We start from the raw sequence: 16,543 nt of genomic DNA, 5'->3' as shown, positions 1-16,543 counted from the left end.
CCCAAGATCACATAGTCTACGATTTGATTACAATCGTGGACACACACTGCCATATGCTTAGCCCATAAAGTGAAGTGGACCTGCCTGCAGACAGTTTGTCAAGGGGACAGCTCAGTGTTTAATCATCAGTGGTAGAAATGTGAGAGGAGAGCGAAAAGAAGAAAGCAGAGGTCAGGGCTTTAATAATATATAGTCTCACGCTCACGAACAGGAGGCCATATGAAACAGCCTTTCCTAGGTTAAGTCCCAAATGTTGTCCCAAATGGTACCCTTTTCCCTTTATAATGCACTACTTTTGACCAGGGCCCACACACTAGTCTGCCATTTGGGAGGTAGGACTTTGTGTCCTCCAGCCCTCTTAGCAGAGGTCACTTTTAATGAGAAGGACCCGGCCTGGCCACCAGCCACAATTCCATACCTCTTCCTCCTGCCTGCTGCCTTTTCATCAAGTTCCCATGTATTATCATCCAGGACATTTAGTCTGGGTTATGGGAATCTAACAGCGTAATCTGACGAGATGTTGAGAGAAGGGTTAGAGAGGGGAGGGAGGCAAACCACCAACTTTGTGTACATCCCAAGTTACACCCTATTCCTTATATAGTGCCCTACAGTACCTTTGACCAGAGCCCTATGGGCTTTCCCTATGGGCCCTGGTCAAAGTAGTGCGCTATAGAAGGGTTTCATTTGAGACGTAGACCTTTTCCTCCCGCCCAGTCTGAGACTGGAACACTGTGTTCAGAATGGGACAGGTTTTGATGTAACACCATCCTTTAAAGGTCCACTTTATGATTTACAGCTGTATCTTTCACATTAATTCTTGAAGAATATCATAGGGACTTAGATCAGCCCCTTCACACATAAACAGCATCCACTCAATACATATTGATTATCTACACAGCAAATGACAAGACTAGCGTCCTGTCCACGGGGGTGTACAGGTGCACTATCTTAATTTGATCAATGTTGTCATAGAGAGTTTTCCTGTGCAGCAGACAATGCAAACTTGTAGTGTATTTGAGGCTTAAAAAGCTTTCTGAAGTTTGTAATTTCCACTTTGAAATGTCAAACTTGATTTTCCCTTAAAAATGTATCAACCACTACAAATATGTCCATTAATTATAACCACATAATCATTCACATTTCCTGTTGCTGTGGGATTATTTTACTGCTGTAGCAAACTGTCTCAAATTAAGATCCTACATCTGTACAGTACAGAACAGCATGGTCAGGAAGTACATCAGACCTCTATGCATTATTATTTACACAGACAGTGGTAGTTCATGGACCGTGATGTGTTCCCTGTTTGTATCAGTATTAAGTCCTGACTCTGCTACATCCCTTCTCCCAGGTAGTGCTGGGCTTCGTGTGCGAGGCCGACTTCAAGCTTGTAGCCAAGGCCATTCGGGACCGCATCAACGTCATCAAGCGCCAGCGTGACAAACTGCGCCGCCTCGCAGAGAAGAAGAAGCAGGAAAAGGAGGAGCCCAAGCCTGCACTGCAGCCTCCCTCCCTGAAAATCAACAGGTCTCCATCTAAGCTCCATCAGAGCCCCATAGGCGTCCATGCCCCCACCCCGGCCCAGAGCCAGGATCACCCCTCCCCGAACCCGCTGACCCCCACCGTGTCCCCGTCAACAGCTCTCTGGACTCGGGCATCAACGCCAGCTTCATCCATGAACCTGAGGAACCAGAGGCAGACCAGCACCAGCACTTCCAGGTCCACCACACCAGCTGCTCCTCGGCCAACTGTGAGAACACTTAACTTAACCTTTAGCCAATTTAGGCTGTGGCTCTGTCCCGAAAGGCACCCTAGTCCCTATATAGTGCACTACTTTTGACCAGGGCTCATTGCTTTCATAACTGTTGGTTTCATAACTGTTGTAGTGCTGAATGGCCCTGACTAGATCTACATATGGGAGACCCTGAAAGAAAGGAGGATAACTTAATTATTCAGTCCCCGATGGTCTTACAGTGTACCTCGCCAGTTGTGTGTGTGTGTGTGTGTGTGTGTGTGTGTGTGTGTGTGTGTGTGTGTGTGTGTGTGTGTGTGTGTGTGTGTGTGTGTGTGTGTGTGTGTGTGTGTGTGTGTGTGTGTGTGTGTGTGCGTGTGCGTGTGCGCGTGTGTGTGCACGTGTGCGTGTGTGTGTGATTGTCCTCAAATGTTTTCTAGTGACCAGCAGAGAGACAATCAGAACCCTCTGTGTGGTCGATTCCTATAATAATAGTTCCCGTTAATCTAGTTTAAGTATCTTCCACATTCATCATTATGTCCTGACCATGCATGTGTATGCGAGTGACTGTGTGACTGACTGTGTGGGTGTGTGAGTGCATGCAATCCTTTGTGTGAGTGCGTCTGTGTCAGTTAGTCAGTGAGTGCGGCCCTGCCTGGTTAGTCACATGCTCATGGCTGATGTCCCATGCCTGGTCAGTCACATGCTCATGGCTGATGTCTCATGCCTGGTCAGTCACATGCTCATGGCTGATGTCTCATGCCTGGTCAGTCACATGCTCATGGCTGATGTCTCATGCCTGGTTAGTCACATGCTCATGGCTGATGTCTCATGCCTGGTCAGTCACATGCTCATGGCTGATGTCTCATGCCTGGTCAGTCACATGCTCATGGCTGATGTCTCATGCCTGGTCAGTCACATGCTCATGGCTGATGTCTCATGCCTGGTCAGTCACATGCTCATGGCTGATGTCTCATGCCTGGTCAGTCACATGCTCATGGCTGATGTCAGATGTGTTTGTTGTAACAGCTGACTGCGAGACAGACGACTATCTCAGCTCCTCTGGCCTCCAGGATCCCCTGGATATAGCTGTCAGTCTCAACTGGCCAACCCTGACCCCTCCCACCCTGACCCAAAACACTGGAACTGGGACTACCGCCCCCAACAGATACCCTCAGCACCACTCCATCCCAGGCCTCCGCTTCCCCTCGGTGTGTACATGGGACAAATAGCTAGCTAGCTATGATGATGATGAGTAACTCTACCTGAACTGTACATTAATACAATTGTATTTTTGAATGACCATAATACACTATGTGTATGTTCCCTCTTCCTGACTGTTCCCTCTCCCTTGTCCTGTTTGTAGATTATTGCAGTATTGGGTAATATGGAGCATGGCCATTCTGGAGGACACTCTACCAGCGACTTCAACTCACCTGTGGACAGGTACATTCCTCAGCCTCTTCCCTAGAATAGATACTTTATTGTCCATTTTTGCTAGAAAGAGAAATTAATGTCTTGCCTTTCCCATCACCACCAGACACACAAATACCAACACACACACACAAACACACAAATGCGCACGCACATGCACGCATACACACACATTGAGAGGCACAGGGTCAGTCAATGCTGATCTGCTTCCAACAGCAGTGGAATCCGAGATAAACAGACCACCAGTTGTCAAGTTCCTACTGGACCATCTAACCTCTATGCTTCATACGCCTCCGTACACATCTGTGTCCAAACAGCAGACTGACCTGAGGTTCTTAACAGCCCCTCTCTCTAGCTGAGGGAAATGACAGCCCCTCTCTCTCCCAGCTGAGGGAAACGACAGCCCTTCTCTCTAGCTGAGGGAAACAACAGCCCCTCTTTCTCCCAGCTTAGGGAAACGACAGCCCGTCTCTCTAGCTGAGGGAAACGACAGCCCCTCTCTCTCCCACCTGAGGGAAACGACAGCCCTTCTCTCTAGCTGAGGGAAACGACAGCCCCTCTCTCTCCCAGCTGATGGAAACAACAGCCCCTCTCTCTCCCAGCTGAGGGAAACAACAGCCCGTCTCTCAAGCTGAGGGAAACGACAGCCCCTCTCTCTCCCAGCTGAGGGAAACGATACCCCCTCTCTCTAGCTGAGTGAAACGACAGCCCCTCTCTCTAGCTGAGGGAAAAGCCAGCCCCTCTCTCCCAGCTGAGGGAAACAACAACACATCTCTCTCCCAGCTGAGGGAAACGAACGCCCCCTCTCTCCAGCTGAGGGAAATGACCGCCCCTCTCTCTCCAGCTGAGGGACACGATAGCCCATCTCTCTCTCCCATTGAGGGAAACGACAGCCGTCTCTCTCTCCAGCAGAGGGACATGACAACCCCTCTATCTCCAGCTCATGGAAACGACAGCCTGTCTCTATCCAAATGATGGACACAAGATTCCCTCTTTCCAGCTGATGGAAACATCTCTTCTCTTTAGCTGATAGATACAACAGCCTCTCTCTCCAGCTGAGGGAATCAACAGCCTCTCTCTCTCCAGCTGAGGGAATCAACAGCCTCTCTCTCCAGCTGAGGGAATCAACAGCCTCTCTCTCTCCAGCTGAGGGAATCAACAGCCTCTCTCTCTCTCCAGCTGAGGGAATCAACAGCCTCTCTCTCTCTCTCCAGCTGAGGGAATCAACAGCCTCTCTCTCTCTCTCCAGCTGAGGGAATCAACAGCCTCTCTCTCTCTCCAGCTGAGGGAATCAACAGCCTCTCTCTCTCTCCAGCTGAGGGAATCAACAGCCTCTCTCTCTCCAGCTGAGGGAATCAACAGCCTCTCTCTCCAGCTCTCTCTCTCTCTCTCTCTCTCTCTCTCTCTCTCTCTCTCCAGCTGAGGGAATCAACAGCTCTCTCTCTCTCTCCAGCTGAGGAATCAACAGCCTCTCTCTCTCTCCAGCTGAGGGAATCAACAGCCTCTCTCTCTCTCTCCAGCTGAGGGAATCAACAGCCTCTCTCTCTCTCTCTCTCTCCAGCTGAGGGAATCAACAGCCTCTCTCTCTCTCTCTGAGGGAATCAACAGCCCCTCTCTCTCTCTCTCTGAGGGAATCAACAGCCTCTCTCTCTCTCTCTCTGAGGGAATCAACAGCCTCTCTCTCTCTCTCTCAGCTGAGAGAATCAACAGCCTCTCTCTCTCTCCAGCTGAGGGAATCAACAGCCTCTCTCTCTCTCTCCAGCTGAGGGAATCTCTCTCTCTCCAGCTGAGGGAATCAACAGCCTCTCTCTCTCTCTCCAGCTGAGGGAATCAACAGCCTCTCTCTCTCTCTCCAGCTGAGGGAATCAACAGCCTCTCTGTAGTCTATTTATTGAAGCACAATGGACTCTGATGTTTCTGTTTTACTTTCATATCAGATGTTTCTGGTAACTGTGTTTTCATGAAGCGGTATGTGATGAGAACAGCTTTCTTCTCTGTAGAGGAGCCTTGAATGGGGTGGGGCTGGTCTGTGTGTGTGTGCGTGTGTGCGGGTGTTTGTATGGTCCTGCATGTGTAGCACATGGGGATGTGTGAAACTTACTCCTCAGCTTGAAGTGTCCCCACTTGCTGATTAGCAAGCTTTTTGCATCGTGCGACTGGTAAGACACTTCCGGAAGGAGGTCACGTGTGCTAGCAAGGCAGAGGTCCTGGGTTCGATCCTTGGTGTGATCCAGATCAGGAGGAACTGGTACTCGCTAAGCAAGTATCGTGAGGTCCTTTACATGTGTGTTGTCATCTGGTGCCCATTCTGTCTAGGCAATACCTTGTTCAAGTTTTATCCGCTGTGAACTGAAGTTACCCAAAAGTTATTCAAATTTTAGAGAATGGTTAGAAAGCACAGTGGAATCTTCTAACCAGTAGAGCGTCTGTCTGTAAATGTTTGCTGGCCTCAGAGGAGTAGTGGATGTCTGGAGGGATAAATCAGGGACCACAGTTCTAAGAGACCCAGGGAACTCAATTAGCTAACCATGAAGCTTTTTACTGCATGTTCTCCCAGGCTGTGTAACACGTTTTCATTACATAAATGCTCCACTGCTGAATAGAACACATGGATTTGTTGTTCCTTTCTCATGACTGTATTATTTTCTTTCGGAGATGTGTCCAATATTACAGCACACTAACGTTTACTATATCCTCACATTAGGCTTTATTTGGCATATACACTCACCGGCCAGTTTATTAGGTACACCCATCTAGCACTGGGTCGGTCCCCCATTTGCCTCCAGAACATTCTACAATGTGTCAGAAATGTTCCACAGGGATGTTGGTCCATGCTGACGCGATGGCATCAAGCAGTTGCTGCAGATTAGGCGGCAGTACATTCATGCTGCGAACAGCCCGTAAATATCTCATCCCAAAGATGCTCTTTTGGGTTGAGGTCTGGGGACTGAGCAGGCCACTCAAGGAAACTGGCTGTCATTTTCCAAGAAATGTTTTTCCACTCCTCAACTGTCTAGTGTTGGTGATTGCGTGCCTGCTGGAGCCACTTCTTCTTCTTTTTAGCTTATTGGAGTGGAACCTGGTGTGGTCGTCTGCTGCAATATCCATTCTGTGACAAGAATCAACGTGTTGTGCATTCCAAGATGCCATTCTGCACGATACTATCGTACTGTGCCGTTATTTGTCTGTTTGTGACCCGCCTGTTTGTGACCCGCCTGCTTCCACAATTCTTGCCATTCTCCTTCCACCTTTCTCATCAATGAGCTGTTTTCACCCACAGGACTGCCACTGACTGGATGTTTTTTTTGTCGTACCTTTAACAGAGATGCTGTGAGTCGAGAAGTAGGTGCAGGTAAAACGTTTAAGAAAACAACAAACATGAAACGAGACAACATAACAGTGGCGACAATGCATGAACACAGGAACAATACCGACTGCGGAAGGAACCCAAGGGAGTGACAGATAAAGGGGAGATAATCAGGACGGTAATGGAGTCCAAGTGAGTATCATAATGATCTGCAGGTGCACGTAATGATGGATGCCAGGTGTGCGTAACGATGGATCAAATGGACCGGTGGTTAGTATACCGGTGACGTCGAACGCCGGAGGGGAGGAGGGGGAGTAGATGTGACAGCACCATTCTCGGTAAACCCTACACACAGTAGTGCTTGAAAAGCCCAGGATGGAGGCTGTTTCTGAGTTACTGGATGTGGCGTGCCTGGCACTGACAATCATAGCAAACTCAAAGTCGCTTTAGTCACTCGTTTTGCCCATTCTAACGTTCAATCCAACAGTAACTAAATGGCTCGATGCCTGTCTGTCTGCTTTATATAGCAAGCCACGATCACATGACTCACTGTTTGAAGGAGCGATTTGTGAAATCAGCGGATGTAAAAAGGGCTTTATAAATACATTTGATTGATTGATTCATTAATTTTCGTGAACGGGGGGTGTACCTAAAAAATTGTCCGGTGAGTGTATATTTGGCATGTTTAACGGTCTAGCTCTGTTTCCTATTTTGACGTGTGGTTATTTCTATTTCATCCTCATTGCATGGTTATTAACTCATAAATGACTGCAACATAAAATGCACCTGTGGTTTTACAGCGGTAATGAAAAATGTACTAACACGCCAATCATCTTCACAGCTACGCCTCCGACGTGACCTCGGGTTTGAGTGATGGCTACGAGGGCCTATCAGAGAGGAGTGGCAAGACTGCTGCCAGGCGCACGGCTGGCAAGCTGTTCCGGAGGAGAGCCCGTTCAAGACTGCGCATCACTGGGGTAAAACAAATTAATTAATCAATCAAGACTATTCTATACAACTGATTGTCAAGCCCACAATTAGGGCATGTCCCAAGAGCACCCATTCCCTATAGAGTGGGTGAATATAATGCTAATGTGGTACCATTTGGGATGCCTACTTTGCAGTTTCCCCTATATTTATTTAGCAGCAGCACTTTTTATATATATATACAGTACCAGTCCAAATTTCGGACACACCGACTCATTCAAGGGTTTTTCTTTATTTTTACTATTTTCTACATTGTAGAATAATAATTAAGACATCAAAACTATAACTATGACTACATCCTGCATACACACGTCCTGCATACACACGTTCTACATACACACGTTCTACATACACACGTTCTGCTGCTTCCCCAGTGTTTCTTTAGTCTACAGAACATAAACAAAGTTACCCTGATGGATGGTGTCTCTGTGCAGCTCTCTGACAAAGACGATCGGGTGGTGGAGTGTCAGCTGCAGACTCACAATGACAAGATGGTTACCTTCAAATTCGACCTGGATGGAGACAACCCAGAGGACATCGCAGCTGTCATGGTTAGTGGTCACCTCTAGGGTTCCCTATTCCCTATGTAGTTCACTACTTTTGACCAGGGCCTTAAATAGGAAATAGGGTACACCATTTGGGACGCAAACCTAGTCTACTCATTCGACCATTGACCCTTCACTGATCTCCAAATAATAGACCTACACACTATAGGGTAATATAATCTCCAGAGAAATTAAGCACTACCAGCTTATCTTAATAGCAGATTCTACTATCTTCTCCTATCTCACACAGCAGCACAGGGTCTACATCCCACTTTCAGTTTAAACACTTTTCTCTGTGTTTCTATGTCATATAGATGTCTAGTTTACACACGTCTCATTTAGGTTTGATTACGACCTTGGGGGGTTCTGGCGTAGGTATACACAAAGCACGTAGCCAAGATGAGGTAGTGGTATTTTCTACTTCTGTTGGTGGTAAATTCTAGAACTTTGTGTTGATTCTGTTTATTCTGACTCTGAATGAAACACAGTGCGCTTTTGTTTAGTCGAGTCTTGGCACAGAGTTAGTCAGGTCTTATAAAAGCCCCTGTGGTTCTTAGTGCAGTACACCAGCACTACAAGAGCTGAATTAAGACATGCTGACAGGAGAGCCAGCCCATTCACCACACCCAACCATCCAATCAAACCACAATTCACAGAATTATGCAAACCTCCTTAATCCTGCTCTAGACCAGTGGTTTTTAATCTGTGGTCCTCGGACCACTGGTGGTCCACGGGGGTACTGCAGGTGGTCCAATTTTATATTGTGATTATTTATTTTAATTGTATATTTTGTTATATTTTTTTTTGTTGAAAAAATTATGACAGTTGGGAGTATTAATGTTATTGTTTGCAATTTTACATAAATGTTCACAATGCAAAATGTTTTAATATAATAATAATAAAATGCCTTTTATTTGTTACATTCACTGCTAAAATTGACCAAATATTTTATGTTTATGGTCCTTGAGCTTTTGACGTGATTTGGTGGTCCCAGGAACGGAAAGGTTGGGAACCTCTGCTCTAGACTGCTCCTACAAATTAGTACTGTGTGTGGAGGTTATGACAATGAGGGCAGACAGACATATAATACCGTTCAAAAGTTTGGGGTCACTTAGAAATGTATTTGTTTTTGAAAGAAAAGCAATTTTTTCGTCCATTAAAATAACATAAAATTGATCGGAAATACAGTGTAGACACTGCTAATGTTGTAAATGACTACTAAAATGGAATATCTACATAGGCGTACAGAGGACCATTATCAGCAACCATCACTCCTATGTTACCTTGTGTAAGCTAATCCAAGTTAATCATTTTAAAAAGCTAATTGATCATTAGAAAACCATTTTGCAATTATGTTAGCACAGCTGAAGACTGTTGTCCTGATTAAAGAAGCAATAAAACTAATGGTCCTCTGTACGCCTATGTAGATATTCCATAAAGAAATCTGCCGTTTCCAGCTACAGTAGTCATTTACAACATTAGCAGTGTCTACACTGTATTTCTGATCAAATTGATGTTATTTTAATGGACAAAAAAATAGCTTTTCTTTCAAAAACAAGGACATTTGTAAGTGACCCAAAACTTTTGAACGGTAGTGTACATACACAGACAGGCATGCAGGCAGGCAGGCAAACAGGCAGACATGTGTTATTGATTTATTCATGGCGTGTGTATTTTCCAGGTACACAATGAGTTCATCCTGCCATCGGAGAAGGAGGGTTTCATCCACCGCATGGGTGACATCATCAAGAGGGCGGAGACTCTGATGAAGGAGCACATGGTCCACGTGGACGGCAGCCATGGAGCGCCATGCCCACAATTCCACAACAGGGTTAACTCATTGTATGCATCACAGGTCAGTACCAGCTCAGGATGGCAGCAGAAAACAGTCCATAACCTGGGTGACTGGAGTCTCTGACATTTTTATGGGCTTTCCTCTGACAACGCCTATTATATATGTCCTGAATGGCAGGAAGCTTGGCCCCAGTGATGTACTGGGCCTTTTGCACTACCCTCTGTAGCGCCTTACGGTCAGATGCCGAGAAGTTGCCATACCAGGCGGTGATGCAACTGGTGAGGATGCTCTCTTGAAACTCTCGACCAGCCTTTTCCTGTAGTCCACGATCAGCTCCTTCGTTTTGCTCACTCACATTGAGGGAGAGGTTGTTGTCCTGGCACCACTGACAGTTCTCTGACCTCCTCCCTATAAGCCGTCTCACCCTCATCGGTGATCAAGCCTACCACTGTTGTGTCGTCAGCAAACGTAATGATAGTGTTGGAGTCGTGTTTGGCCATGCAGTCGTGGGTGAACAGGGAATACAGGAAGCGACTAAGTACACACCCCTAAGGGACCCCAGTGTTAAGGATCAGCGTGGCAGACGTGTTGTTGTCTAATCTTACCACCTGGGGGCATCCCGTCAGGAAGTCCAAGATCCAGTGGCAGAGGGAGGTGTTAATTTGGTATGCGAATTGGAGTGGGTCTAGGGTGTCCGGGAGGATGCTGTTGATGTGAGCCATGACCAGCCTTTCAAAGCACTTCTTGGCTACCGATGTGAGTGCTATGGGGTGGTAATCATTTAGGGGGGTTACCTTCACTTCCTTTGGACCATAGACTATGGTGGTCTGCTTGAAACATGTAGGTATTACAGACTCGGTTAGGAAGAGGTTGAAATGTCAGTGAAGACACTTGACAGTTGGTCCACGCATGCTTTGAGTACACATCCTGGTAGTCCGTCTGTCCCAGCGGCTTTGTGAATGTTGACCTGTTGAAAGGTTTTGTTCACATCGGCTACCGGGAGCGTTATCACACAGTAGTCCAGAACAGCTGGTGCTCTTGTGCATGCCTCAGTGTTGCTTGCCTCGAATCGAGCATAAAAGCTTGGCTGGTAGGCTCGTGTCACTGGGCAGCTCGCATATGGGTTTCCTTTTGTAGTCTGTAATAGTTTTCAAGCCCTGCCACATCCGACGATCATCAGAGCCAGTGTGTGTTTTGTACTTTAATTTGAATTTTATATTCCCCGCTCCTGTCCCCGCAGGAGGCCTTTTGCCTTTTGGTAGGCCGTCATTGTAAATAAGAATTTGTTCTTAACTGAATTGCCTAGTTAAATAAAGGTTAAATAAATACAAAAATCACCTAAACCAAAGACAACAATGTGTTAAACAGATCAAAATATATTTTATATTTGAGATTCTTCAAATAGCCACCCTTTGCCTTGATGACAGCTTTGCACACTCTTGGCATTCTCTCAACTAGCTTGACCTGGACTGCTTTTCCAACAGTCTTGAAGGAGTTCCCACATATGCTGAGCACTTGTTGGCTGCTTTTCCTTCACTCTGCGGTCTGACTCATCCCAAACCATCTCAATTTGGTTGAGGTCTGGGGATTGTGGAGGTCAGGTCATCCGATGCAGAACTCCATCACTCTCCTTCTTGGTAAAAATAGCTTTTACACATCCTGGAGGTGTGTTGGGTCATTGTCCTGTTGAAAAACAATTGATAGTCCCACTAAGCCCAAACCAGATGGGATGGCGTATCGCTGAAGAATGCTGTGGTAGTCATGCTGGTTAAGTGTGCCTTGAATTCTAAATAAATCACAGCCAGTGTCACCAGCAAAGCACCCCCATACCATAACACCTCCTCCTCCCCCTCCATGCTTTACAGTGGGAAATACACAAGTGGAGATCATCCGTTCACCCACACCGCGTCTCACAAAGACATGGCGGTTGGAACCAAAAATCTCCAATTTGGACTCCAGACCAAAGGACGAATTTCCACTAGTCTAATGTCCATTGCTCGTGTTTCTTGGCCCAAGCAAGTTTCTTATTATTATTGGTGTCCTTTAGTAGTGGTTTCTTTGCAGCAATTCGACCATGAAGGCCTGATTCACACCGTCTCTGAACAGTTGATGTTGAGATGTGTCTGTTACTTGAATTCTGTGAAGCATTTTTTTCGGCTGCAATTTCTAAGGTTGGTGACTCTAATGAACTTATCTTCTGCAGCAAAGGTAACTCTTGGTCTTCCATTCTCATGAGAGCCATTTCCATCATAGCGCTTGATGGTTTTTGCGACTGCACTTGAAGAAACGTTCAATGTTCTTGAAATGTTCCAGATTTACTGACCTTCATGTCTTAAAGTAATGATGGACTGTTGTTTCTCTTTGCTTATTTGAGCTGTTCTTGCCATAATATGGACTTGGTCTTTTATCTTCTGTATACCCCCCTACCTTGTGACAACACAACTGCTCAAACGCTTTAGTTAATAGTTAAGAAGATTCCATGGTTTAGGAGTTATGGAGAAAGCAATATGAGTAACACTGTAATCAAATCATGGTGGTACTAAAAAGCTCTTGAACCTTCATATAAATCCTATGATGTCATTAGTGGAAGCACCAACAGGCTTCCCTCTTTCCTCTCCACTGTCTTGTGTACATTACATTCCAGCTCTAATAATATAGAGTAACTAGATCATTATTTAGGTTCAGAGTGGTTCACTGAGAAAGGGTCTCCATCCCACATGGCACCCTATTCCCTTTATAGTGCACTACCTTTGGGTTTAGGGCTCTGGTCTAAAGTAGTGCACTATATAGGGAATAGGGAGACATTTCAGAAGTAGACAGGGGCAGCCAGGAGAGGATACTCTGTAATGCCAGGACATGTTCTTATCTCCAGAGAACAACATGTGTGCTGTGCTGTGCTGTGCCTTCCAATAAACAGATCTAGGATGTCCATAGTGGAGAACAATGTGCTGTTTCATGTGGGTCGGGAGGACCAGTAACTCCTTTTCCTACACATACTACCCCCTGGGTACATAATTACCTCAGGCAGTCCTGGAAATCTCTCCTTCCTGGCTCCGGACCAGGATCTGATTGAAAACAGGCTGCTGACCCTACCGCATCTTTAACTGAGACCCCATATGACCTTATACGTTTCTAGACTATTTGGACAATTTGTTTCCCCCCGGGGAGGCGTCAGACGTCACCGTCTGCTTTTGCTGTGGTGTTACTGAACCTGTCAGTTGTGAGAGATGACATTTGTAGGTAGATTCTCAATCGGATAAAAATCAAGGCTAACGTTACATATTGAGGAATTATTAACACCGTGATGGAGCTACAGGCACGCTGCTGTCGGGGTTCACCGACTCAGCTCACAAACTCGGTCACCTATGTCAACACCTGCAATCAACTAGCCAGCTAGCTAGATAGGTTGCAATGGAACCTGCTTTGTCTGAAGTAGCTAATGAATGTTTCCAGCTCTGTAGAGCTGTGTTTATTGCGCTCTTGTTCACAACAATATTGACAATTCGGAGTTCCAATGCAGAAATTGTTTGCTAGCGGAGGATTACAGGAATGACTTGGCTATGCTTAGCAAACAAATCTAAATTCTACGCAAACTTATAGGGAGAACACAAACTGGAACTTTCTTGTTCTCAACTCCTACAGTGGCAGCAATACATGGTTATAACATCTACAGAAAAGACAGAAATGCCAATGGTGGAGGTGTTGCCGTTTATATTCAGAACGACATACCTGTAAAGCTTAGAGAGGATCTCATGTTAAAAACTGTTGAAGTAATATGGCTACAGATTCATCTGCTTCATTTAAAGCCCATTATGGTGGGAAGCAGCTATAGACCAAGTGCTAACAGCCAGTATCTGGATAACGTGTGAAATTCTTGATAATGTATGTGATATCAACAGAGGTATATTTTCTGGGTGATTTAAATATTGACTGGCTTTCATCAAGCTGCCCACTCAAGAGAAAGCTTCAAACCTGGTTCAGGTTATCAGCCGGGTAGTTCCAAACAGCACAGGAATTAAATCAACAACATATATGGATCACATCTTTACTAATGCTGCAGAAATGTGCTTTAAACAGTATCCCAATCCATTGGATGTAGTGATCACAATGTAGTAGCCATATCTAGGAAAACCAAAGTTCCAAGCTTTAGGCCTAATGTTGTATATACGTTTTGTAGTGATTCCTATGTTGTTGATGTAAACCATATTTGTTGGTCCGTGGTGTGTAATGAGGAGCAACCAGACGCTGCACTTGACACATTCATGAAATTGCTTATCCCAGTTAATAATAAGCAGGCACCCATTAAGAAAGCGACTGTAAAAACAGTATGTATGTTTGAGAGGGATGAGGCAAAAGGAATGGCATATAAGTCTGGCTTCACAACCGATTGGCAAACGTACTGCAAATTGAGAAATCATTTGACTAAACTGAATTAAAAAGAAGAAGAAACTACACTATGAAACAAAGAAAAAGGACATAAAGAATGATAGTAAAAAGCTTTGGAATCCCTTAAATGAAATGTTCGGCAAAAAGGCAAACTCAGCTCCATCATTTATTGAATCAGATGGCTCATTCATCACAAAATCCACTAATATTACCAACTACTTGAATAACTTTTTTCATTGGCAAGATTAGCAAATTTAGGCATGACATGCCAGCAACAAACACTAACACTACATATCCAAGTGTATCTGACCAAATTATGAAAGACAAGCGTTAATTTTGAATTACGCAGAGTGTGGAAGAGGTGAAAAAATGATTGTGGTCTACCAACGATGACAAGCCACCGGGGTCTGACAAATTGGATGGAAAATTAATGAGGATAATAGCGGACGATATTGTCACATCTTCAATTTAAGCCCACTAGCAAGTGTGTGCCTTCAGGCCTGGAGGGAAGCAAAAGTAATTCCCCTATCTAAGAATAGTAAAGCCCCCTTTGCTGGCTCGACTAGCCAACCAACGCTTTAAAGTAAACAAATTGACAACAGACTTTCAGCACGCTTATAGGGAAGGACATTCCAGAAGCACAGCACTTACACAAATTACTGATGATTGGCTGAGAGAAATTGATGATAAAAAGATTGTGGGGGCTGCTGTTTTGTTAGACTTCAGTGTGGCTTTTGACATTATCAATCATTCTGCTGCTGGGAAAATGTATGTGTTATGGCTTTACACCCCCTGCTATATTGTGGATAATGAGTTACCTGTCTAACAGAACACAGAGGAGAGGGTGTTCTTTAATGTAAGCCTCTACAACATAATCCAGGTAGAATCAGGAATTTGCCAGGGCAACTGTTCTAGGCCCCTTATATCTATCATTTTTTACTAATGACATGCCACTGGTTATGAGTAAAGCCAGTGTGTCTATGTATACGGATGACTCAACACTAGACACGTCAGCTACCACAGTGACTGAAATGTATGCAACACTTAACAAAGAGCTGCAGTTAGTTTCAGAATTGGTGGCAAGGAATAAGTTAGTCCTAAATATTGAAAAAACTGTGACAAATAGCTCTTACAGGACCAGGGCACAAATAATAATATAATAATAATCAATCATTTTGTTCTTTATTTAACCATCTTACATATAAAAACATATTTGTTCATCGAAAATTGTGAATAACTCCCCACAGGTTAATAATGTCTTTTAAAAAATGATTTCACCTTTGTTTAACCAGGTAGGCCAGTTGAGATCAAGTTCTCATTTGCAACTGCGACCTCGCCAAGACAAAGCAAAGCAGTGCGACAAAAACAACAACACAGAGTTACACATGAACAAATGTACAGTCAATAACACAATAGAAAAACCTATGTACAGTGTGTGCAAATGTAGAAGATTAGGGAGGTAAGGAAATAGGCCATGGAGGCGAAATAATTACAATTTAGCATTAACACTGGAGTGATAGAGGTGCAGATGATGATGTGCAAGTAGAGATACTAGGGTGCAAAAGAGCAAGAAGATAAATTACAATATGGGGATGAGGTAGTTGGGTGTGCTATTTACAGATTGGCTGTGTACAGGTACAGTACAGGTACAGTGATCGGTAAGCTGCTCTGACAGCTGATGCTTAAAGTTAAGATAAGGCGGGGCTTTACCTAGCAAAGACTTATAGATGACCTGGAGCCAGTGGGTTTGGCGACGAATATGTAGCGAGGGCCAGCCAACGAGAGCATACATGTCACGTTCTGACCTTTATTTCCTTTGTTTTGTATTTATTTAGTATGGTCAGGGCGTGAGTTGGGTGGGTAGTCTATGTTTGTTTTTCTAGGTTTTGGGTATTTCTATGTTTCGGCCTAGTATGGTTCTCAATCAGAGGCAGGTGTCATTAGTTGTCTCTGATTGAGAATCATACTAAGGTAGCCTGGGTTTCACTGTGTGTTTGTGGGTGATTGTTCCTGTCTCTGTGTTTGCACCAGATAGGACTGTTTAGGTTTTTGTACATTTATTGTTTTGTTAGTTATTTCATGTCTAGTTCCTTTATTAAAGAACATGAATAACCACCACGCTGCATTTTGGTCCACTTCTACTTCACCACAGGAAAACCCTTACAATACAAGTCGCAGTGGTGGGTAGTATATGGGGCTTTGGTGACAAAACGGATGGCACTGTGATAGACTACATCCAGTTTGCTGAGTAGAATGTTGGAGGCTATTTTAATGAGAAGGGTGTGCTTGAAAGGATGCACATAACTCTGCAATGTTGGATTGTATTGGAGAGAGTCTGTCTTAAATAATTTTGAACACAG

The 16,543-nt window shown here is 44.8% G+C and overlaps 1 protein-coding gene across 1 annotated transcript in view; it reads left to right on the top strand.

The window, feature by feature from the left end:
- LOC124038780 (serine/threonine-protein kinase WNK4-like) overlaps positions 1–16,543 on the top strand; it is a 105,014-nt gene that overhangs the window by 62,691 nt on the left and 25,780 nt on the right. The window contains exons 8-14 of the mRNA XM_046354846.1: positions 1,349–1,747; positions 2,362–2,368; positions 2,759–2,940; positions 3,096–3,175; positions 7,312–7,447; positions 7,892–8,008; positions 9,684–9,857. Coding sequence (XP_046210802.1) covers positions 1,349–1,747; positions 2,362–2,368; positions 2,759–2,940; positions 3,096–3,175; positions 7,312–7,447; positions 7,892–8,008; positions 9,684–9,857 — 1,095 coding nt within the window. The remainder of the gene's footprint in view (positions 1–1,348; positions 1,748–2,361; positions 2,369–2,758; positions 2,941–3,095; positions 3,176–7,311; positions 7,448–7,891; positions 8,009–9,683; positions 9,858–16,543) is intronic.

Source organism: Oncorhynchus gorbuscha, linkage group LG06, assembly GCF_021184085.1.
Source record: "Oncorhynchus gorbuscha isolate QuinsamMale2020 ecotype Even-year linkage group LG06, OgorEven_v1.0, whole genome shotgun sequence".
NCBI classification, from domain to species: domain Eukaryota; kingdom Metazoa; phylum Chordata; class Actinopteri; order Salmoniformes; family Salmonidae; genus Oncorhynchus; species Oncorhynchus gorbuscha.
The sequence above is the reverse complement of the archived record's forward strand: the minus strand, read 5'-3'. Positions and strand labels throughout refer to the sequence as shown.